General features: G+C 38.2%; 3 protein-coding genes and 1 long non-coding RNA gene across 7 annotated transcripts in view; 3 read left to right on the top strand and 1 right to left on the bottom strand.

Annotated features, from left to right (window-relative positions):
- The first annotated feature begins 7 nt into the window (after window positions 1-7).
- On the top strand, window positions 8-12576 carry LOC129151060 (uncharacterized). Its single transcript, XR_008557863.1, has 2 exons — window positions 8-106; window positions 12406-12576. It is a non-coding gene; the product is annotated as an uncharacterized LOC129151060 (long non-coding RNA).
- Window positions 2298-2753, top strand: LOC103305062 (40S ribosomal protein S15a). The gene has a single exon (XM_008161774.3). It carries the CDS (start codon window positions 2325-2327, stop codon window positions 2715-2717), a length of 393 nt encoding a protein of 130 aa, XP_008159996.1. The 5' UTR covers window positions 2298-2324; the 3' UTR covers window positions 2718-2753.
- ANKRD49 (ankyrin repeat domain 49) lies at window positions 12574-25611 on the bottom strand. Of its 4 annotated transcripts, none has more exons than XR_008557859.1 (4): window positions 25353-25611; window positions 20581-20935; window positions 18773-19384; window positions 12574-14945 (listed from the first exon to the last, which is right to left on the bottom strand). XR_008557859.1 is itself a non-coding variant. In XM_054724609.1 (3 exons), exons 2-3 carry the CDS (start codon window positions 20836-20838, stop codon window positions 18923-18925), a joined length of 720 nt encoding a protein of 239 aa, XP_054580584.1. In that variant the 5' UTR covers window positions 20839-20935; window positions 25353-25611; the 3' UTR covers window positions 17933-18922. The 4 variants fall into 4 exon arrangements, 1 of the variants encoding a protein (XP_054580584.1); XR_008557861.1 differs by lacking the exon at window positions 25353-25611 and adding an exon at window positions 22226-22291; XR_008557860.1 differs by lacking the exon at window positions 12574-14945 and adding an exon at window positions 15247-15567.
- The window catches only part of MRE11 (MRE11 homolog, double strand break repair nuclease), a 73048-nt gene continuing 72852 nt past the window's right edge, over window positions 25581-25776 (top strand). Inside the window, exon 1 of the mRNA XM_054724608.1 lies at window positions 25581-25658. The gene's annotated coding sequence lies outside the window, so the exon portion shown is untranslated. The remainder of the gene's footprint in view (window positions 25659-25776) is intronic.

The raw sequence follows: 25776 nt of genomic DNA on the forward strand, positions 1-25776 counted from the left end.
AAGGAAAAGGTCTGAGGCCGTTCAGCAAAGGAAGTGGCACAGCGGGAACCCGAATTCAGAAAAGTCCAGCACCAAAGCCTCAAGAATAGGTCGCCACCCGGAACAGGTAGGAGCGGGGGCAGGAACTGGACAGGTGAGTTGAAGGTAGGGTTTTGCTTATGGCGTCTCACTCCCTGCTACGCACAGAACGTGATGGAATAAATGAACGTTGAGGATTCCCAACTTTTGGATTCTAAGTTTTTAATCATTGTTGTTGTCTGTCATTAGACAACTCTTGTCGTTTCCAAGCACTTCTGTATTCACAATCCGTTTCAATCTATATAACAACCAATTTTACAGGTGAGGAAATCAAATTCAGAAAAATTTGATTTGATAGCAAGTGGGAAAATCGAGAGTTCTATCTGGAGCATGAGATTGCTTTTGTTTGTTTGAGTGTTTTTTGTTTTTGTGTGTGTGTGTGTGTGGGTGGGGGGGGGGTGTTTCTTTCCAGCCATATAAAAGAGGGAATTATGCTGTGTTAATTTTATGAAAGCTAAATGTGCATTATTTTACAGAGTTAAATAGTTCTACAAGGCTTATAACCAAATACAAGGGACCCCATCTGCCTCCATTTCACTCCAGAGGCAGCCACTTTCACTTCTTTTGGCTGATAACTTACTATTTACAACCATATAACCAAATGCTCATTTTGCTGCTTTTTATTTTTAATGTTAGGTATATGTTGATTTCCTACTACGGAAGACAAGAATTTAGCTATCATTCATGCTCACCATCTGTTCATATACTTATTGCCTCCTTCACCTTCCTAAAACAGATAAGCTGAAATTTTGGCTGGAGCATTTTACATGACCTTGACTATGTAAACTCCAGTGACAACCATGCCAAGTCATATCCTTTTTCTTTCTGGAGTTAATAACTGCCTTGTTCTTTAATTTGCTTGATTTTTAATGTCCACATCACTAACTAATTCCCACACTCTTCATCCTTGTGTAAATCTTTTTTTATTTTTCTTTAGGAAGAGTTTATTGATTTTTAGAAAGAGAGAAACGGAGCAGGAGAGAGAGAGAAACATCAATGTGACAGCATAACATCCATCACAGTCTCCTGCACTGGGGATCCAGACACAACCCAGGGCATGTGCCCTAACCAGAAATTGAGTCGGCAATCTTGCCATGCACCGGAGGACGCCCAACCAACTAGGCCACGCCTGCGAGGGCTGTAAATCTCTTAATAAGTTCAAACACATGAGGAATTCTATCCTTTTCATCTCTTCTAGAAAGTCTCTTTTAGAGTCTGGACTGGTTGGTTGCTCTGTATACCTGTGGTTGCACAGCTGCTGTCTAAGGATTTCTCCTGCACTGGATCCCTTACTTGTGAATCCCATCTTTTTCTCTTTCTTGGTTTATTCACTTATTTGGAAGAGCATATCTCCAGTTGCCCTTTGATAACTGGTCTATGGGAGATAAAATGTCCAAGTCCTTATAGGTTTACAAGTGTCTTTATTTTACTTTCTATTAAAATAGAGGTCTAGCTGGATAAAGAACTCTATATTGGAAATAATTTTTCCCTCAGAATTTTAAAGTCATTGCACCATGGTCTTCTGGAATCCACTGTTGCCATAGAATTCTGTGGCCATTCTATTCCTTATCTCTTGTATAGAACCTGCTTTTTATTTCTAGAAACTTGGAGAATCTTCTCTTTGTCTTCATTGGTTTGAAACTTCATGATGATACACCTTGATATGGGTCAAATTTTCAACCATTTTACTGGGCATTCAGTAGATCATCTCAACCTAGAAACTCACGTCCTTCACTTTAGAGAATTAAAAAAAATCATTTCATTGCAGTGTCATTGTTTTCTCTGTTCTCTCTGGGACCCTGTTATTTGTATGCTAGATCTCCTGATTTGTCCTCTAATTTTCTGACCTATTCTATATTTGTATTTTTGCACTATATTCAGGGAGATTTCCTCATTATTTTCTAAACATTCGATTTTTCATTTCTGCTATCGTTTTTAATTTCTCAGAGCTCTCTGGTTCCTTTTTAAAAAATATATTTTTATTGATTTCGGAGAGGAAGGAAGAGGGAGAAAGAGATAGAAACATCAATGATGAGAGAATCATTGATTGGCTGCCTCCTGCATGCCCCCTACTGGGGATCGAGCCTGCAACCTGGGCACATGCCCTTGACCGGAATCAAACCCGAGACCCTTCAGTCCACAGGCTGGTGCTCTATCCACTGAGCCAAACCAGCTAGGGCTCTGATAATTCTTTTTTATAAAACACATTGGCGGTTCTCTTTCCGCCATCGGTCTGTGCCGCCACAATGGTGCGCATGAACGTCCTGGCTGATGCTCTGAAGAGTATCAACAATGCCGAAAAGAGGGGCAAACGCCAGGTTCTCATTAGGCCGTGCTCCAAAGTCATCGTCCGGTTTCTGACTGTGATGATGAAGCATGGTTACATTGGCGAATTTGAAATTATTGATGACCACAGAGCTGGGAAAATAGTTGTGAACCTCACAGGCAGGTTGAACAAGTGTGGAGTAATCAGCCCCAGATTTGATGTGCAACTCAAAGATCTAGAAAAATGGCAGAACAACTTGCTTCCGTCCCGTCAGTTTGGTTTCATTGTACTGACAACCTCAGCGGGCATCATGGACCATGAAGAAGCAAGACGAAAACACACAGGAGGGAAAATCCTGGGATTCTTTTTCTAGGGATGTAATACATATGTGGAAATAAAATGCCTCAAAGGACAAAAAAAAAAAAAAAAAAAAAAACACATTGGCTTTCTTTATATCTCTGAGGATATTAATAATATACTTAATTTCCAATCTTTTCCCCTGTATAATTGCTGCCTCCAACTTACCCTATTCCTGTTTGTTTTGGTTTCTGTCTTAGTAGCTTTCCTCTCTCTTCAGGCGATCCTTTACCATCTTGCCCTACCTAGTCGTGCAGAATATGAATCTGTGCATACAGGTGGAGCTTATTGACTGGAAGTTTCACTGATGGTTGATCTGTCTGGTCTGGTTAGTTGGGGAACCCCTGATGTCTATTTAAAGATCAAACTCTTGAACTGCTCTGATTCTCCATGAGGTGATCCCTTTAGTCTCCCTCCTGGAGGGTATCTTCTTTCTGGTGCCAGCACCCTGGGAAGTGAGCGGTAGAAGAGAACCGAAGACCGAGTATGACGTTATCCAGCCCCCAATTGAGCTTTATACCTTCCAGACTGGAGAGCCCGTTGGACTTCCTCCAAAGAATTACCTCCAGTCATCTTCTGGGGTGGAGTCATCCATCTGGTTGCTCAGAATGAGGGACCTGGAGGTCTAACTGCTTTATTATTATTGTGATAAGATATAGATAACATAAAACTTACTATTTTAACCATTTTAAGTATAAACTCAATGACATTAAGTATACTCACAATGTTGTGGAGCCATCATCACTCTCTACTAGTATTTCCAGAGCTTTTTCATTGTCCCAAACAGAAACTCTGTACCCATTAAACCCAAATTCCTAATTTCTTCCTCTCCTCTGCTTTCTGTCTCTATAAATTTGACTACTTTATTTTTATTTTTTAAAATATATTTTATTGATTTTTTACAGAGAGGAAGGGAAAGGGATAGAGGGTTAGAAACATCAATGAGAGAGAAACATTGATCAGCTGCCTCTTGCACACCCCCTACTGGGGATGTGCCAGCAATCAAGGTACATGCCCTTGACCAGGTATCAAACCTGGGACCCTTGAGTCTGCAGGCTGATGCTCTATCCACTGAGCCAAACCGGTCAGGGCTAAATTTGACTACTTTAGATACCTCTTATAAGTGGACTCATACAGTATCCTTTTGTATTCATCTTGTTTCACTTAGCATATGTTTTTTAAAATATATTTTTATTGATTTCAGAGAGGAAGGAGAGGAAGAGAGAGATAGAAACATCAATGATGAGAGGGAATCATTGATTGGCTGCCTCCTGCACGTCCCCCCACTGGGCACCGAGCCCACAACCTGGGCATGGGCCCTTGACCGGAATCAAACCTGGGACCCTTGAGTCCTCAGACCAACACTCCATCCACTAAGCCAAACCAGCTGGGGCATAGCATATGTTTTTAAAGTTAATCCATGCTTAGCATGTGTCAAAATTGCATTCTTTTTAAGGACGAATAATATGCCATTGTATGTATATACCACATTTTGTCTATCTGTTCATCTGTTGGTGGACATTCAGATTAAACATTTCCACCTTTTGCCAATTTCCAATAATGCTGCAATGAACATTAGTTACAGATTGTCTGTATGAGCCCCTGCTTTCAATTCTTTTGAGTATGTACATAGAAATTGAATTGCTGGGTGATATGGTAATTCTATGTTTAACATTTTGAAGAACCATCAAACCTCTTCAAGTCGCTGTACAATTTTACATTCCCACCAGCAATGCACAAGGATTCCAATTTCTCTAACTCCTTGCCAACATTTGTTTTCTCTCTTCTCTCACTCGCTCTTTCTCTCTCTCCTTTCATAATGCCTAGCTATCCTAATTAGGGTGAAGTGGTATCTCTTTGTTGTTTTTATTTGCATTCCATTAATGTGTAGTGATGTTGAGCATCTTTTCATGTGCTTATAGGCTAGTTGTACATTTTTCTTGGAGAAATGTCTATTCAAGTATTTTACCCATTTTGAATTATGTTCTTTGTTGTTGAGTTGTAGGAGTTCTTTATATATTTTGGATATTAGTCTCTTATGATAAATATTAGAGGCCCGGTGCACAAAATCTGTGCATGGAGGGGGGGTCCCCTCAGCCTGGCCTGCACCCTCTTGCAATCTGGGACCACTGGCTCTTAACCGCTGGCCTGCCTGCATGATCACCCTAACCACTCTGCCTGCCTGCCTGCTCACTCCTAACCAATCCCCTGCCTGCCTGATCACCCTTAACCACTTGCCTGCCTGCCTGATGGCCCCTAACTGCCTCTGCCTGCCTGCCTGATTGCCCCTAACCACTCGCCTGCCTGCCTGATTGCCCTTAACTGCCTCTGCCTCGGCCCCCACCACCGCAGCTTTGTCTGGAAGGACATTTGGAATGATGTCCAGGTCTTTTGGCTGTCCAGTCTAATTAGCATATTATGCTTTTATTATTATAGATGGTCTTAAATATTTTCTCCCATTCCATCGGTTGTCTTTTCACTTTGTTGATAGAGTCCTTAAAACATTTTAATTTTGATGTAGTCCCTACTTATGTATTTTTTCATTTGATACCCACACTTTTGGTGTCATATCGAATAAATTATTGATAAATTCAATATCATGAAGATGTTTTCCCTATGCTCTTTTCTAAGAGTTCTATAGTTTTGACTCTTACACAAGGTGGGGCAAAGTTAGATATACACTTGTTTGTATGGAAAATAATACAATAATCCTATATAATAAAAGCATAGCATGCAAATTGTCCCCTCGACAGGGAGGTTGTCTGGGAGTTCGACCAGGGGGTGGGGCCAGCCCGGGGAAGGGAGGGAGGCCCCGGCAGGCAACTGGCAGCCAGCAGCTTCTAGGGAATCTACCAGTGCACAAATTTTGTGCACTGTGCCTCTAGTTAAAAAATAATAATACAAGAGTAGACTGTTTCACATACTCACCACTGTAAACCTACTTTTGCCCACCATGTATTTAGGTCTCTGACCATTTTGAGTTAACTTTTGTATTAACATTATAGTGTGATGTAGGAGTCCAACTTCATTCTTTTGCATGTGGATATCCAGCCTTCCCAGCACCATTTATTGAAAAGGCTATTTTTTTCTCTCCATGGAATTGTCTTGACACCCTTGTCAAAAGTCAATGGTCCATAAATGGGAAGACTTATTTCTGGGCTCTCCATTCTATTCCATTGATCTATATGTCTATCCTTAATGCCAATACCAGAATGTCACAGTTAACAGTTTCCTAGTACATTTTAAAATCAAAAAGTGAGAAGCCTCCAACTTTGGTGCTCAGTAACAACGTTTAGTGCTTCTTTCATTGCTTTCATCATGTTTGTCGTTCTCAGAACAAAGGTTTTGCATTTCTTGTGTTAACTTTATTCCAAATTTTTTTTATTCTTTTCGATAGCATTGTAAATAAGTTTTCTTAATTTAATTTTCAGTTTGCTCACTGATAATGTTTAGAAAGACAATTGATTTTTGTACATTGATCTTGTATCCTGAAGCATTGCTGAATGCATTTATTAGTTCTAGTTTTTTCAACGGATTCCTTATGATTTTCTCTATATAAGATTATATTATCTACAAAGAGATGTGCTTTTACTTCTTTTCCATGCCTTTTATTTTCTTACCTAATTGCACTGGCTAGAATTTCCAGTACAATGGTTAGTAGAAGTGGTGAGAGTCGACAACTTTGTCTTGTTCTTGATCTCAGAGAAAAAACATTTGCCACTAAGTTAGGATGTTAGTTTTGAGTTTTATAGATGTCCTTAATTGGGTTAAGGAAGTTCCCTTCTATTCCTAGTCTGTTGAGTGTTTTTATCATGAAGATTACCTTCTTTGTGTATTATTTTAGTGGTTGCTTTAGTGTTTATAGTATACATCTTTAACTTTTCACAGGCTACCTTCAAGAGATACTATACCATGTCAGGTACAGTTTTAGGAACTTCCATTTCTCTCCTCCCAGCCATTCTATATATATCCTATATAATTATTGGCATACATTTTACTTTTAGATATGTTATAAACTCTATAAAAATGAATATTTTTATTTAAACAATTATCTTTTTAAATATTTTATACATCTGTTTATAACATTTACTTGTAAAATTAATCTATGAGGCCAGTTAGGGCATTTTGAGAATCACAAACATTTGAAATTATCTTTTTTATATAACTAATAGTTTAAGTGTTAAATATATTTACATTGTTATGTAACAGTTCTCTAGAACTTTTTCATCTTGCAAAATAGAAACTTTATACCCACTGAAGACCAACTCCCATTTCCCCTTTCTCCCAGCCTCCAGCAACAATACATTCTACTTTGTTTCTATGAGTTTGAATACTTTAGATCTCATATGAGTAAAGTCATGCGATATTTATCTTATTGTGAACTAGCTTACTTCATTTAGCACAGTGTCCTCAAGAATCATCCCTTTCTTAGCATGTGACAGCACTTTCTTCTTTTTAAAGGCTTAATAATATTTCATCTTATGTATATACTACATTTTCTTTATTCATTTATCTATTGATGGACATTTGGGTTGCTTTCACCTGTTGGCTATTCTGAATAAGGCTTTGATAAGTGTGGGTGAGCAAATATCTCTATTTGGATATTGACCCCTTATCAGATATTTGATTTGCAATTATTTTGTCCCATTCTGTATGTTCCCCTTCTACTTGAATCTCCTCCAGATTTCTATGTTATTTTCTGTATATTGATTTTTCTTTCCTAGTAAAAAATATACAAAATCTTTGCCATGCTAAATATCCCAAGCCTATATTATTCTACTTCTTTTCCTTTGTGGCCTATTTTCTTAAGATCATTTATATTTGGTCTCCAGTTGCTCAAACCCAATCCACTTTTTCATTTCTCACAGTTTGTTTCCAATCTCACCATGTTATTAAATTTAGTCTTTTGAAGGTCACCGAGCACCTATTAATTTCCAAATCAAGCTATGCTTCCTCATATCTCTTGGCCTCTCCAATAGCATTTGACAATGATTTATACCCCATTTTTCTTGAAAGCATCCTCTTGGTTTTCAAAACTGCATTTTCCTGATGTTCCAGTTGCCTCTCTAGTGGTAATGTCTCCCTTGCTGTCATTATTATTTTTAGAATTCGAACCTCATCAGTGTAGACATTCCTCCAAATTCCCTTTTTTCTCCTTTTACTAGTTCACTCAATTCCAACACTTTTATTATCACCTTAAGGTGCTATGCCTTTTAAATATCTCCAGATTCAATCTTTATCCTGACCCCAATCCTACATTTCTGCCTGCTGGTTGAACATCACAGTCATAAAACTTTGGAGCTGTAAGAAGCCTAGAGATCACCTAGCTCACTATATTTCAAACTGCTCCACAGTACCCAAGGGATTTCCTGCACACAGAGCAGGTGTGTCTGTATCTCAAGCAGATCCACTTTTTTCTGCATTGTTTGTTCATTTAATATATACTAGTATTCCTTGAATGACTCCTTAATGGCTTATAGACATTTAAAAGATAATAATGTTATAAATAATTTGATGCTAGTAAATCTGACAATTTTGATGAAGTGGACAATTCACTTAAAAAACACAACTTTTAAAAATGGACACAAGAAGAAATATCACTTTAATAGAAGTAAATATAGAAATATAACTATTAAAGATATTGAATTCAAATTAAAACCTATTCCACAAAGGAAACGTAAAGCCTCACTATTGAATTCTTCCAAACATTTACAAATATTATAACACTAATCCTATTCAAACTATCCCAAGAGTTAAAAATGTCAGCTCTTCTCAATTCATCTTTATTTCAAAATCTGAAAGAACACGACAAAAAAGTAAAAGTATAGGTCAATCTCCCTCATGAAGACTGATTCAAATATTAAATAAGATATTAGCAAATATAACCCAGCATGTTAAAAGAGGATAACACATTATAATAAAATTGTGATTGTTCTAAAAATGCACAGTTTGTCAAACATTTGAAAATCAAGCAATGCAATTTACTACATTAAAATTTTTTAAAAGGAAGAAATGAAGCTGTTTTTACCATCAGTCAACATGGTTGTGCACATAGAAAACTCACAAGAATGCATAGACAAGCTATTAGAGTACATTTCCTAAGGTCACTGGATACATAGTCACAAAGAAAAAAATTACAAATAAATAGGAAATAGAATATAAAAAACAACATATTTATAATAGTATCAAAAGCCACCAAATACATAAGAATAAATCTAAGAAAAAAAAAAAAGAACTGCACCCAAATGCTCTAAAATATTATCAAGAAAATTTAATGAATACCTAAGTAAATGGAGAAATATATTATTTTCAAGAATTGAAACATATTATGTTAATTGTTCTCAAATTGATCTATAACTCCAATCTAAATCTCAGCAAGGTTATTTTAAAAATAGAAATTGACAAGGGAATTCTAAAATTGAAGAGTACAAGTCAATGCAAAGGGCCAAGAATGGCAAAAACAGCCTTGAAGAATAAAAACAAAGTTGAAATAGTTACACTACCAGATACCAAGACTTACTGTCAAGCTATAGTATTAAAACGTAGGTATGGAACAAAATAGAAACAGACCAAACCATGTACGATCACCAGATATATAATAAAGTTGTCACTGCAATGTAGTGGGGGCAGGGGCGGGGGGATGGGAAGAGGGGATGGTCTTTTTCATAGGTGGTATTGGATAAGCTGGCTATTATTATGAGAAAAAATAAATCTTGACTCCTATCACACATCAAACACAAATATAAACTCAAAATGAATGATTACACTAAAGGTAAGACACTAAAACTAGAAGACACTATGTTCATGATCTTGGGGTAGGCAAGCATTTCTTAAGTAGAAAACAGAAAGCACTAACCATAATGAAAACTGATAAGAGGTCATTAAAATTAGGATATTCTCTTCATTAAAATTACCATTAAGAGGATAAAAAGGCAAGCCACAGACTGGAAGAACATTTCTGCAATCCCTATATCCAACAAATGACTAGTATCCAGATTATATGAAGAATTGGTTGTAAAAATCAATAAGAAAAGGGCACACAATCCAATAAGAAAATGGAGAAAGATGAACAAGCACTTCACAAAAGAGGAGATGCAGATGGCCAATCAGCATCGAAAAACTTGCTCCACATAATTAGTCACCAGGAAACTGAAAATTAAATGTACAATGATATATTACTACATGACTATTAGAATGGCCATTTAAAGAAACCACCCACACAAGGTGGCAGTAAGAAGGATTGGGAGGATATGGACAATTGGAACTCTCATTCATTGCAGCTAAGAGTATAAATTGGTATAACCACTTTGGAGAACTGTTTTGACAGTTTTTACTAAAACTGAATATAAATATATCCTTTGGACTAACAGTCCTAACACTAGGTATATACAGAAGTGTAGAACGTGTACACCAAAATCATATTCTAGAATGTTCATACCAGCACTATTTATCTTTTCTTTTTCTTTTATTTTATTTTATATATTTTATTGATTTTTTACAGAGAGGAAGGGAGAGGGACAGAGAGCCAGAAACGATGAGAAACATTGACCAGCTGCCTCCTGCGCACCCCCCACCGGGGATGTGCCCGCAACCAATGCACATGCCCCCGACTGTAATCGAACCCGGGACCCCCCAGTCCGCAGACCGACGCTCTATCCACTGAGCCAGACTGGTCCAGCCATACCAGCACTATTTATAAAAGCCCCAAACTGGCCCTAGCCGGTCTGGCTCAGTGGATAGAGCATTGGCCTGCAGACCAAAGGGTCCCAGGTTCCATTCTGGTCAAGCGCATTACCTTGGCTCCTCCCCAGCCTGAGCCCTGGTCAGGGCGCATGCAGGAGGCAACCAGTTGATGTGTTTCTCTCACCTGTATGTTTCTGTCTGTCTTTCCCTCTTTTTTCCACTCTTTCTAAAAGATCAACGGAAAGATATCCTCAGGTGAAAATTAACAACAACAATAAGCCCCAGACTGAAAAGAATTCAAAGGCCCTTCAAAACTCAACAAAATGTACTTTTTTTTTTTAAACAAAAAAAAGAGAAAACAATCTTTATAATTTTGGGGGTAGGTAATAACAAAATGTACTTATAAAGTATTGCATCTACACTAATAAAAGAGTAAGATGCAAATTGACCATACCTTCACGACGCCCACCAGCCAAACAGGAGTATGCAAATTAACCCAACAAAGATGGTGGGTTAATTTGCATATGTAGGCACTGAGTGGCCAGGGGCGGGGCGACAATGCAGGTGTTCTGCACCTCCCCAGCAGCTCCGGGCCTCTGGGCAGCATGGGAAGGCGGAAAGGTGGCTCCGGCCGGAGCGAAGGCGGTGCCGGCAGCCAGGGGAAGGAAGGCCCATTCTTGCACGAATCTTTGTGCATCGGGCCTCTAGTGTTCATATAACAGAATACAACAAAAAAACCCTCTGCTACATGCAAAAATACGGATGAATCTCATAGATGTAATGTTGACTGAAAAAAACAAACACAAAAGTATACATAATAAATGATTCCACCTATGTAGGCAAAATGAAATGGTGACAGAAATCAAAATAGGAGGTACCTTTGAAGGAGCACTGAGAGGGAGCACAAACTAGAGTTTGGAGTGTGGGTTTTGTTCTGTCTCTAGATTGGGTTGTAGTTACATGGGTGTGTTTACTTTGTAGAATTCATCAAGATTTTTGAACTACTGTTTTCTATATCTCTATGAAATTATACAAATATTAAGCATATTTTAGTTAAAAAGTTAGTCTGAAAGTTTTACTTTTAAAAAATTGTTTACTTTGATCAAATAAAAAGGAATTAAAGAGGGAGAAAGGAGATTTAAATACCCAGAAGTTTAAAAAAGGAATTATGCAATTATTTTTTTTCTTTTTGTATCCAATATCAAAAAGCTTGGAGATAATTGTTAATTGCAGTAACTATATTAATTTAGATGGTTTATTTCCTTCTTTCTCCTTCTAAATGGCTTTTGATTTTCTATTTCCAATTATTATATGTGTTTCAATTATACACCACCTGAAATCTTTTTAGGAACAAATTATTAATAAAAATAAGTATAAAATGTACTGTTTTATCTAGAAAATGTGGTTACAATTTTACTTTCTGATCAAAAAAAATGAAAAATGAACAGCAAAAACATCAGAATGGCTTATCCTATTTTCATTTTAATTAAATGTAAAATATTAATATGGCCAATAGATGGAGGCAAAACCAAAGACTAAAATTTTCTTGTAATAAGTTATAAATTGTATCGGTTCTATATACTTATTAGTTATTGGCACATTAGTAAAAACTAGGTGGATTAATTTTTACATTTTGTGGTTAATTTTATAAATTTTGAACACATCTCCAGAAGTCATTTCAGTCTTTTCTTCTGCTTAATAACAGGGCAACTGAATAACAATGGATTATTAATGCTATTGTTTTTCCTCCAGAAAAGTAGATGCTAGAATCACTTTGGTATCCTAGATTCTAACATTCCTGATCTAAATTATTTTAAAGTCAACAAAATCCTTCTTATAATAATTAAGCCATCTTTTCAAATTTGTTGAGTACTGCCAAATGAACTATTTTAAATTAGTTTGTTTCCTACTTTACCATTTAATGGATAAACGGTTTCTTCCAATTACAATGGGCTTTTTACTTGGGACTTTAAAATTCCAGTGAATTAATGAAATCTTTTTTTCTTTTTTATAATTCACAGGACTCTGCAGCCCCTGAGGAAGATAGACTCCTAAAATCTGATGGAGAGATCCTCCTAAGTCTGTACTTGCTATGGAAAAGAACAAAAGGATGAAATTAGTCATCGCTGTATAGCTACTTTTAAAAATCTATTTTACTGAAGAATAACTTAATGTACAAAAACTTAATTCCATTTAAGTATAGAATTTAATGACTTGGGCAGTTGTATACACCTGCAATGAAGATACAGAACATTTCCAACACTTCCCCAAAATTTTCCTGCCCTTCTCCAGTCCAACTTCCGTCCCTGTCACCAGGCAACCACAGCTCTGGGGTCTATAAATGAATTAATTTTTCCCCAAGTAGATATTCAGGTGTTCCAGCACTATTTCTTTAAGGGAATTTCTCATTGAAATCCTTAGATGCTTTGTCAAACATTAATTGATCATTCATATCTGGATCTATTTCTAGACTATCCTGTTGATCTATATATGTCTATTCACACTGTCTTAAAACTGCTGCTTCACAATGAGTTTTGAAACCAGGTGCTATAAATTCACCAACTTTATTATTCTTTTTAAAAATTGCTCTGACACTTATGATTTAATGAAACTTTTGTATATTTATATTTTATGCCATAAAATGCAATTTGCTTCTAATAATGGTAATTTTTACGTCTTAAACACTACCATAAATTACATCAAAACAGTATTAAAGAAAATGGAATCTTTGTTATGATTATTTGACAGACTAACCAGTGACACATGGATATTAACATTCAAGAACCCCACTGATGAAAAGCTATAATATTTAAACGTGAGCTTTCTGGAAACTTACTTCATGACCATGGGCAATTTACTTAGCCTCCATAAGCCCAATTTCCTCATTTCTATCATGTCATCTATCTCACGGGGTTATTGTGAGGCTCCTGAGATAACATGTGAGCACCTATAGCACAGCTGGTACACTTAAAGCACTCAATTGTTAGCTGTTAATAGTATCACAGTGGGTCAGTGTGTCACATCTTGGATATATAAGAATTTTTATAAATAAGATCAGAGGAGAGTATTATATAAATGATGATTGGGGAAGGCTGTTAAACAAATGTGGAATATTTTTTACACTATGCTTTTTATATATTTCATCTTGGAATTAATTTTTAAAGTGAAAGTAATTGCCAAAATTAATTACACCACATTATTTTAATATTTAAATAACAAACTAAAAGAATTTTACATCGGTAATGACATTAAGAGAGTATTGTCAAATTCCCCAGTGGTTTTATACCTGGAACCTGCTAGCTCCCTCCCCATCTCATTCTCCTCTGACAAAGTCTGTTGGCTTTGCTTATTCCTTTCCTTCTAGAAGTAAAAAGCCTGTGTATCAACTTAGTAGCATTTTATTCAACAATGCAAGGAAAATTTACATTTGTAGTGGTGTAACCTATTAAAAATCAGAATTTGATTATCATCTCCATTAATACCCGCAAGTTAGAATTTCTCTAAAAATAAACTTATCCGACCTAAGGGGTAAATTTCCTAGAGGCCAAATCTAGGAGCAGGGAGTGAGTTTTTCTTACAAACGACACTCAATATTGAAGCGTTTTCTTTTTCTAATTGTATGTTTTAGCCAATTTTGAAATGTTTAAATGATCTCATTAATAAAATAGTAAAAACTTAATATAGAATCAATGATTAGTGTTTGAGTGTACACTGATGGATATTTGGACTCTAAGGAAAACATGCTTTAAATAAAATTTAATTGCATGCTAATAAAACAACTTTGAGGCTAGCCAAATAATGAAATTTCCTGCCTTAGAGATTTTTGATGACAGAGCAGGGAACATTTGGCAATGTCTGGAGACATGTTTGGTTGTCTTAAGTGGGGAGGAGTGGGAGATGCTACTGGCGTCTAGAGAGTAGAGGCCAAGAAGGCTGCTAAATATTCTGCAATGCCCAGGATGCCCCCACAACAAAGAACTATTTGGCTCCAATGTCAACAGTGTGAGAAATCCTGACATACGATTACCTTTCTCAATGAATTCCAAAACCTCCTCATTTTCTAAATGTGCAGACTAAAATAAAAGGAATAGAAGGACCCTAATGTTTCTTCCTTTTGATTCTTCTCATAAGCTTTGCCTATCTTCAAATAAGAAATATGCAAGAGCACATGAAAGCAAATATGAGCTGTAGTGCTTTTTTTTTTTTTTTTTTTCTGGAATGTGCTCTGAAGGATCTGTTTCTTTCATCAGTTCTTAGTATGATTCTCACAGCACAGCTACATCCTGGCCTAGAGTCGACCCCTTCAACTGGGATATGCTTTCTATGTGAGTTATTAAATTGGAGTGTGAAAAATCCTGAGAGGCATCTGATTTTAAAGTAATGGCAGGCTCACTTTCTAATTTTTTTGATTGCTAAAAATTGCTTCTGTTTAAGGCAGCTATGTCTGAAAAGGGAACTCTAATGACTGTTCAGGACACAGTGCTCTTAAGAACTCACATTAATCCAGTGATGTTTTCCTAATTTTCAAGCACTTACATCTAGTAGAGGTGAAATGCTGAACCTATTATAACAGAAAGAGAAGGAAGAAAACAAATTAGGTAGCAACTAGCTCTTAGATTTTTATAAGCTATGCATTTCATTAAGCAGATTTTTCTGGCCTACATATTCTACTACTCTGAGCTCCTCTGGAGGTCATGGTCATGTCAATGTCATTAAATTCCTAGCAAGAACCATTACATTTACCCGAGTTTCAATTGGATAATTAAAGCGATCAATGAAAAATGAATCCTTTTGCATTTTTATTCCATTTGCTTAGTGTTAACAAGACCCATCCGGAAAAGGGGGGGGGAAATTAGGTATGAATTTAGAGAACAACTCATCTGCTAGGCATTGAGAAGCTGCATATAGAATGAGCAATAAGCTATTCTTAGTTTCCAGGCTCTGGATCCATTCTGGAAATACATTTTCTCTCAGAGCCTCATATCTTTAAGTCCTTGTAATTATCTGCTGAAATTCTTTTGCTTTATTTTGCTTACTTCCTGAGTTCTCTCTTCTGTTGGATATTATTGACACCTAGCAGGGGCCTTGGAAGATGAGGTAGGCATTTCTTCTAGGTGTGGAGGTGTTTGGATTCTTGAAAGAAGCTCTATGCTGCACATTTTACTGGAAAGTCATGAGAGGAACTACATACAGGAATATAAAGGTAGAGCTTTGGGATATTCAAGGATCCAAATACCTAAAGCAGGAAGGACATTTCTGCTTGTAATGCTGGGTAAGGGAACCACTCAATACCATTTTTTTTGCAAACCTACCATGTAATAGGTACCTCATCCATATCATAGCTCATTTATGCCTTATAAAACTGTAACAAGATAGATATTATCTTCATTTTACATATGAGAAAACCCGAGTTTATTTGCCCAAAGTCACACATAGGTGGCAATTGTATTTGAACCCAGATTTGTCTGGCTCAGAATTTAATGCGCCTCCTAGCTATTCTGCTATGCCTCCAGGGAATGTTTCAGGCATCTGGACCTACCCTGTTCATTAGAGTAGCCATTAGTTAAATGTGGCTAGTCTGAACTGAGATGTGCCACAAAATACACACTGTTTTGAAGACATATATTACCCAAAAGAGTAAAATAGCTCCATAATTTTAAAATATGTATCTCAAGCAGAAATGAATATTTTGGATTTATTAAATAATATGTATTATTAAAATTATTTAATAAATTCGTTTTTGTTTTAATGCAGCTACTAGAAAGATTACACAGGTGGCTCGCGTTATGTTTCTGATTTAGATTATTTAGCTCTGATTTAGATTATTTCTACTTAGGTTCCCAAAAGTAAAACTTTAGGGTTTCAAAGGGATATTTTCAGGAATTTAAATCATCAATAGTTACTCAATACTTATTAATTTACTGTTTTCTAAATGTAATAAACAGAAATCTTAAATTTCCTAGACAGAAAGCACTTGATATTACACAGGTTGAATGGTCATCTGGTCATCCTAGAGAGGGGCTAGAGCATTCTACAATGAACTGATTATAGTAAAGGCACAATCAGTGACTGTGATCATGTTTTGTACCTCCCAGTTCCACCAATTCCTAGAGCCATTTCAGGCAGGGTGAAGGTTGTGTGTGTGTTGGTCGGGAATCAAGAACTGATACAGAGGCTTCATTTTGATATGGGACTGAATCAGAGTACATGCTACGTCTCTGGGTTTCTTCTGATCATGATGTTCTAGAATAGTGGTGGATATGGTGATAAATGCCAACAAATAGAAATAAATGGATGCTTTCACATCCTTAATATAAAGACTCAAAATCCCATCACTGTGGTAGGTTGTGGGCCAGTAAACTCTCCAGAGAATTGTATTTAAGATTAAAAATAACAAAGCCATTTTGTGCCTATGAATTACGATGTGTCCCTTAAACAATGACAAAAAGTCACCTCCTCTTCAGGCATATAAGTTAATCACAATTAAGGCCTTAGTTATGAAAAGCATATTTTTTTTCCCCACAGTACAAGATAAGAGAAAATTTTGTTTGCAAACTGAGCTATTTAGCCTTCTTAAACTAGAAAGTGCAGGTAAGTAATATAGTAAAAAGCATGATTAGTGAATGACTTCTGTAGACAGAAGAGTCTAGTAAATACTAAGAAAAGTATAAAGGAAGCAAACGATATAAATTCTGCCCTAAGGGATAGAAGGGATTTCCATGCACTAGTTTAGTGTTGAGGCCTGAAAACCAGGAAGTAGTTACATGTCAATTCACCTCCTGGTCAGGAAAAAGGTGGCTTCTTTGGCCCGATACAGTACTTAAGTGGAAAGCTTATATAAAATCATGGATGCAACTCATTCCCAATTAAGAAAGGAGCCATGGGCTCTTTACCTTCCAGATAACCGGGCAGCCTCATTTAGCAGTCTACTGAAACAGGAGGGGTCCTGTTATACTGTCTATTAGCTGTATGTGTCATTTGGTATCACTAAATTGGGTCAGATTAAATACAAAGCAACTCTCTGCCAAAACCCTTGTATCATAGATATTGATACTCTGAAACCCAGGCATCTCCTTGCCAGATATCACAAAACAACTGAAGTTCTCGTAACTCTTGAGACCTGTTTGTCACAATGATTCAGTCCTACATTACCTTGAACTTTTCAGAGATTCTCCAATTTTGTTCTAATCTAAAAACTGCCACACATATTTGATTAAACAACATTACTTTGTCTAGGGTGATCGGGTTACAAGTGCTGACTCAAAATAGACAGACCTTGGTGGACATTGAAAAAATATAATTGAAATAAGGGACCACTGATTTAGTGCCCTTTGTCTAGTGCTAGTTCTGGTGTTGAGAAGATACGAGAAAAGCCTTCAGGAATAGTCACAGAAGGGCTTGGTAGTCAATGGGAAACTGCTGCTGGAGAGACCAGGAGAGCAGATACTTAATAAATGTATGCTGGATGAACAAATATGCTATGGATTCAAGGATGCTATATACAGTTAATAAAAGAATTTATGCCTTTTTGTTGTTGTTGTTCAAACTTTTATTTTTTGAATATTTATATTTATGCTCTTGTCACTATCCACACTGTGACTTTTTAAAAAAGCCTGAGCCACTGTGCGGTTCTAGCCCCAATATAATGATCATCCCCCTCACTCTTAGAATTCCTTTTCATTTGTCACTTGGCCTTTGTATGGTTTGTATAAAAAGAGGACCCTGGAAAATCAATACTTCCTGTGAACTTGAGAAGCTATAACAGCAGTGCCCAAATCAGCAGGATTAGGCAGGTAAAACCAGCGGGGTAGCAGATATATTACAATCTCTTGGACCAAGGTATAGTTGTAGGCATGCCTAAAAGTCATGCTAACTCACCAATAGAATAAGGATTATGTAGGTGGACCAGGGTGAGGTAGGACTGTCCTCAGGACTGGGTGAATTGTGGTAGGAGAGGCAGTATATAACGTTCATGGATTAAACACCCAGCTAACTACTTTCCTAAGAGTCTAGGTTCCAAAACACAAAGATCTAGGTTCTTGACTTTATTAACTTCTGAAGATTCAAATCACTATGTTAGTTCTTATGGTTTAAAATGAAAGCAAATGGCTATGACAGCTGAACTGCACCAGTATATTTAAGACTTTTAAATTGAATTCTGAGTTGCTTTACCTTATAAAAATACATGTCATTATACTAAATACTCAACAAAAATTCAGGATGGGGATATTTAAAAATACATTTTCCTTGGATCAGCACCAAAAATATCATTAGTTTTCTCTACAACCCAGGACAAATTTTTAAGTATAGGTAAGTTAAAATTTTTCTGAGAAAAACCACACACTCCACAGAAATCATTCAAGATATATCCAAACAACTTTCAAATACCTTTTGACATCAAGGTCAGGCAATTCACTTGGAAGGACATAACGAGTACCACTGAATTTTTGTAGTAAGACTTTTGATGTCAACTTTGTCTTATGGGGGTTTTTGACATCTCACAGAAAGGAGGCACTGGTACTTAAATGACTAGAACCGTTAAGACTGAGGTGAAGAATTTGTGCAACCTTCCACAATTTCAAAGAGGTAGTGATAGGTACTTGTCCTCCTGGCAATATCAAATGCAGTTTCTTCCAAGTTGTTTCTCAGACCTGGTTTGATGTAGCGGTTCATCAGGAGGAGTTCTAGGATATCTTTGTTGTCTCTGTTCCCAGCAGCAAGGTGTAAGGGGGTCAAGAGGCCTTTTGTTTGGGCATTGATATCTGCATCGTGCTGAAGTAGGAAAGAAGCTACTCTGGTATTATTCCACTTACAAGCGCTGTGCAGGGGTGTCCAGCCATCCACAGTCACCGCATGAACATCTGCTCCTTGTGCAATTAGCTCACGGACAACCTCTAAGTGTCCACTGTAGGCTGCTCGATGAAGAGGGGTGTACTCATCTTCATCTCTCGTGTTCACATGAGTGGCCTTTTCAGAAAGTAGTCTCCGCACTGTAGACAGCTAAAAAGAAAAAAGCGATATTTAAAAGACCCAACTCAAAACTAAACAGTAAATCGAGAAAATTAAACTGTCTAGTGGTGTTAGATTTAATGACGTTAAATAAAAACTTGTTAGCAGATGACTTTAAAATGAAAACAAGATTTCATTTTTGGAGGGAGAGGGTCAACGGTTTAAGAATGAACCAGTTAGTGTTAACCATAAACTGGTGATTCTAAGAATGTGATTCTCTGAATATCAAACCATATATTTACTTCCAGGTCCAACTAAGGCTTATTGTATAAAAGCTTTAGTCCTAGATGAATAATTGTATTTAATCTTTTATATGTCACCTGTAAAGAAAACATAACAACAGGCTGACTTTTTTTCTGAGGAGTAGCACACCAATGACATAATGTATAAAACTTTAAAAAATAAACTTTATCAGAGTGTAATGGTAACAGAGAAATCTAGAGATTAAACAGCTCAATTCCTTCTAACTAAAGCAACTTAAGACATGTTTCAAGGAAGTTTGGTCTATGGACCTGTGGTGGAATACAGTGTGCTCTTGGGTTAAAAAGTTATGCAAAAATGCAAGGCATTTTACTTATTAGTTTATTAAGACACATGAGGGAACTTAGTAAAATGAGGTAAAAGTAGCTGCATGGGAAGAACAGACTTTTGATGTTAAGTAAGACCATCCTACTTGGATGATCCTGGGCAACATTAATATTCCTAAAAATATCAATTTCTTACTCTGTAAAAGGAAATATTACCTATCTTTAGGGATATAAAAAGATTCAATCAAATAATGAGGCATATGGTATAGTTGGTATCCAATAAATGTTAGTTCCCATCCTCCTTTTCCTAAATAATAGTTATTTCTAGGATGATCCTGACAATATAAATGATTTAAAAATACAGATGATTGCTTGTGATCTTCATAGTTCATTATCCTTAAAGCCCCCCAAATACCTAATTTGACTTTTTGTAGCTTAACATGTACTTTCATGTACATTGCCTCATTTGATCCTCAAAACCCTGCATAAAAGAGACAGGTATTAAAATGACCACTTTTACTGATAAGAAAATAGAGGTTCAGAAATAGTAGGATTTCCCCAGAGTTACGGATCAAATAGAGGCTCAAGGATAGGTCTTCTGGCTCCAAATCTAATACTTTTCCTATTATATTATGGTTTCTTCCCTGTTTGTTTGTTTACCCGATTTTTTTCAGCAGCCCAAAGAAGCAATTTGTTTGGATCTTTTTCCATTTTTTTTTCTTGGAATTGATACCACTCTTCAGTCTTTTCATCTTGTTCCTCATCTTCATCAGAATTCCCTACCCAGAGACTTTGGGTACCAGTGGGGATAAGGTGTCCATGTGTTTCCAACAACTCAAGTTGGTTAAAGTGTTCAGAAAAGTCCAAGGAATTCTCTGGGTCTGGTTGTCCATCATCATTTACTTTCTCTTTTTCCATTTTTACTACTATTCTACACACAAAGCATTTCAAATACCAGCGTATAAATAATCTTTTTAGAGATGAATTATGTCTGCTTTATTTTATTCATCAAGATCTGAAAACACAAACAAAAAATTATTAGGAAAAGAGCAATTGAGGCTTTATCAACATCATATATAAGTCTTACAAACACACACAAATAAACCTGTCTAAACTCTTTGGTGTTTATTGATACCCTTTATATTCACTAGATATTAGACTTGATAGATTTCAGTTATCTATATATTTAATAACCTAACATTTCTTTTTTGTTATTGTTTGCTTCTACTAAGACAGTGGTTATAACTGTACAGTCATATCTCATTTCATTGTACTTCTCTTTATCATGCTTCACAGATTTTTTTTTACAAATGGAAGGTAAGACCCTCCACCAGCAAAAAGATTACCATTTGCTTCAGTGCGATGGTCTGGAACTGAACCCACAATATCTCTGATGTATGGGTGTATTTATTTTGAACCTATTGGTTTAGATACTGTTGTATTATGCTAAGAGTGATAAATGCTTGAAGCTTCTAAATTGTAACTAATAAAGACAGGCACATTTTAAAAATCCTCACCCGAGGATATGCTTATTGATGTTGGGGAGAGGAGAGGGAAAGGGGGAGAGGGGGGGAGGGGGGGAGAGAGAGAGGAAGGAAGGAAGGAAGGAAGGAAGGAAGGAAGAAAGGAAGGAAGGAAGGAAGGAAGGAAGGAAGGAAGGAAGGAAGGAAGGAAGGAAGGAAGGAAGAAAGAAAGAAAGAAAGAAAGAAAGAAAGAAAGAAAGAAAGAAAGAAAGAAAGAAAGAAAGAAAGGGAAACATAGCTGAGAGAGAATCGATTGGTTGCCTCCGGTACATGGCCCAACCAGGAATTGAACCTACAACCTAGGTATGTACCCTGATAGGGAATTGAGCCTGCAACCTTTCAGTATACAGGATTATGCTCCAACTGAGACACATCGCCAGGGCAAGCCAGACACATTTTAATAAAATAGGCACCTAGATGCTATAGAGAAAACACAAAAACTTCTAAACAAAAACTACTTAAAAGAATCAGGAATTCTTAGAGACAGAATAGCCCTCAAAGGACATGTGTCCCAAACTCTTCAGTGCAAACATCTTTATCATGACATCTGTAATAGTTATCCTATTTCTACTTAACTAATTTCAGGCTTGGGAAAATTCATTGCTTTAAAAGTAGTCCTATTCATTGATACACAACTATAATTCTTAATTAGCTTATTGTTTTGAAACTGAATTTTGGCTGTCATTCACGCCTTCATTTAACAAATATGAACAGAATGCCTGTCTCTGGGTACTGGGATTCAATAATGAACAAGACCCACATTGTAACCTCAAGAAACTTACTGTCAAGTTGGAGTGACTGGAAGACAGCCGGGTAAGTGCTATGACAGGACCATGTCCAGATACCATGAGCATTCTGGAAGGCAGTCATTATCCCAGCCCTATGAGGTTAGAGAAGGCTTCCCAAAAGAAGTGATGCTTATTTTGCTAGGCTGCCATATCTAATCTAATAATAGACAAATATGCAAATTGACCGCACCTTCGCTATACCTAAGCCACGCCCACCAGCCAAACCATGCCCACCATCCAATCAGACCGAGTATGCAAATTATCCCAACAAAGATGGCGGCTAATTTGCATATCAAGACAGTGTCGAAAGAAGCCAAGAGCTGCAGAAGGGAGTAAAGCTTCGAAGAAGCAAGCAAGCCGGGGTGGGGGGGGCGGAGAAGGGAGGAGTGAAGTCAGGGCTGGGGCGTAGGGAAAAGCAGGCGGGCTGGAGGAGAAGGCGGGGCAGGTGACAAGGGCGGAGCGGAGGCAGGGCCAGGGGCAAGTAGAAAAGCAGGCGGGCTGGAGGAGAAGGTGGGGCGGGCAACAAGGGCGGAGGGGCGGCGGGGTAGAGTGTAGCAGGAAATCCTATTGCAGGATTTTTCCTGCAATGGGAACGCTAATTGATTTATAAGTCAGCATCAGCTTAAAGAGTTACACTGCATATTAAACTTCAACCAAAGAAAATGAGAAAAAATATTTTAAAAATACCATTTCTGCTTATCGAAGTGATCACTATCCTATCTAATAAGAGTAATATGCAAATTGACCATCACTCCAAGACACAAAATGGCTGCCCCCATATGGTCAAAGATGGCTGCCCCCATGTGGACACAAGATGGCCTGCAGGGGAGGGCAGTTGTGGGCAGTTAGGGGTGACCAGGCTGTCAGAGGAGGGCAGCTGGGGGAGACCAGGTCAGCAAGGGAGAACAGTTGGGGGAGGGGGCCAGGCCTGCAGTGGAGGGCAGTTGGGGGAAGGGGACCAGGCCTGCAGGGGAGGGCAGTTGGGGGTGATCAGGCCAGCAGGGAGGGTAGTTAGGGGTGACCGGGCCAGCAGGGGAGGGCAGTTGGGGGAGACCAGGGCAGTTGGGGGAGACCAGGCCAGCAGGGGAGGGCAGTGGGGGGGACCAGGCCTGCAGGGGAGGGCAGTTAGGGGTGACCGGGCTAGCAGGGGAGGGCAGTTGGGGGGCGACCAGGCCTGCAGGGGAGGACAGTTAAGGGCAACTGGGCCTGCATGGGAGGGAAGTTAGGGGTGACCAGGCCAGCATGGGAGGGCAGTTAGGGGCAATCGGGCAGGCAGGGGAGCAGTTAGGCGTCGATCAGGCTGGCAGGGGAGTGGTTAGGGGTGATCAGGCTGACAGGCAGAAGAGGTTAGGGGCAATCGAGCAGAGGCAGGCGAGCGGTTGGGAGCCAGCAGTCCTGGATTGTGAGAGGGATGTCTGACCGCTCGTTTAGGCCCTAAACCAGCGGTTGGACATCCCTCAAGGGGTCCCAGATTGGAGAGGGTGCAGGCTGGGCTGAAGGACAACCTTCCCCCCGCCCCCCGTGTGCACAAATTTCGTGCACTGGGCCTCTAGTGTAAGGTATAAATGTCTAATTACTTTGTACACCTGAAACTAATATAATATTGTATGTCAATTGTAATTGAAAAATCATTTTTTAAAAAATACAATTTTTAGCCTCCCAACTATATTTGTTTAAATTCTTATCTTTTCAAGGCTCTTCTCAGATGTTAATTCTTTCATTAAGTCTGTCTTAATCCTCAAATTAGATCTCTCTCAAATACTACATTTTTTTGGTGCTATATAGTGTTTTATTTCACCACTAATTTTGTTTTTTGGCTTCTTAAAATATAATAAGTTTAGGTATAGGGACTATATTTAATTTATAATTATCTCTCACTTAAATACAGCAAGAAATATTGTAGAATTAACTTTAATTAAGGCCCCATCACTTGATTTTGACTGGAATGGATTCTGAGAAGTTGGAGAGTTAGTCATACCCCTATAATACTTATTTCTTTCTACCTAATTTTACAAGTTTAAGAGTATACAATCCTAATGCATTAGATTTTATTAGTAGTGCCAAGAGCATTAAACTCGAGTTTAAATCTATCACTCATGTTTAGTACCTTCTCTGGGCCTGTTATTTCATTTAAAAAGGAGGGATTTTAAAGAAAGAATTCCCAGGCCTGTCCAGCTTTCAGTCTATGAGAGACACTATCAGAATTGCTTTATGTTTAAATAGTTCTCACTTTTTTCTTCATTCTCAAACTATTCCCTGAACTTTGCAACACAAAAATGACCATACATCTAATCATGAAACAACAAACACTAGTAAATAACATAAAATTAACTAGTTATCATATCAATTTAAGAACAGATCTTGTGGGCCACCTCTCCTTTTTATAAAGCTTCTCTTTTTATAAATTTTGAATTTACTGCTCCAGATACAGTAAATTGCACATAACATTTTCTTGGTGGATTTAGTCTAAACAGTTAAAGCCAGGTGCACTCCCTGGTTCAGGATTTAAAAAGTCAATCAGGATTCTTGGTGATATTCCACTAGGGAGAAATAGGGTGGGGTTTTTTTTTTTGTTGTTTTGTTTTTTTAAACAGGGTGTTTCTTAACCTAATGGACACATAAATGACAGGTGGGGCCATCAACCCCATTTTACAGGTGAAGGAGCTGAGGTTCGGATAGATGAAAACAACTTGCCCCTAGATTAAGGAACATCAATAGAACTGAAAGCCCAGATTTTCTAAATTAAAAGTTTCTCTTCTTTTTGTACTGCACTAGACTACTGCTGTCAGCACAAAGCAATACGGATGTGCTAAATCCGAGGTCAAGGGCTAAGGGGAAGCAGAGAAAGGCCTGTGCAACTGATGGTCTGAATGTTCCACCTCTGGGAGTGGGAGTAAGGGGGAGGGCCACCAGCCCCGGCCCTCCGGCGCCGGCTGGTCACTTCACAGGCCCGGCGTCGCTCCCCCGGCCTTGGGAACAACCAAGAGCAGAGTTAACAGCTCCAGCCCCACCTAGAACCCGCGACGCGGCCGGCCGGGGTGGACAGGTGACCCGCCCAGAAGGGGCCAGGAGAGCTCAGGTGGCTCAAGGAGACCAGGAAGAGCCAGGAAGAGTTACCCACCTTTATAGAGGGGAATTCGCCGCCGCAAACCTCGCTTCCGGGGTTCGTCCCCTCGGCTGCTCAGGATTGGCTCCTATACGGGGGCGGGGCCCGCGCTGCTAGTTTCCCAGCTCCCTCACGGAGCTCGACAGCCAATGAGAGCCGAAGAAGACTTGGAACGCACACGTCATCAAATGAGGTATCGCGAGAGGGAGAGAACTGGCTTCTCGCTCCAGTCCTATTCAGGTTTCTGTCCTAGCGGTTCTCAGAGGCGAGCTCTGGCCCGGCTGTTGCTTTTCTCTGCTCACGAACCTCACTCCTTACCGGGTAAATGACAGCCTCAGTCCCGATGGTGTGGCTTTGGAGAGACTTAAGGGTGCGGTAATTTAGGAGTCGTTCCCGCCTCCTATATGCGCAGGATCTCGGGCGGAAGCCCAGAGTGGCA

This window comes from Eptesicus fuscus, chromosome 13 (genome assembly GCF_027574615.1).
Source record: "Eptesicus fuscus isolate TK198812 chromosome 13, DD_ASM_mEF_20220401, whole genome shotgun sequence".
Taxonomy (NCBI): Eukaryota; Metazoa; Chordata; class Mammalia; order Chiroptera; family Vespertilionidae; genus Eptesicus; species Eptesicus fuscus.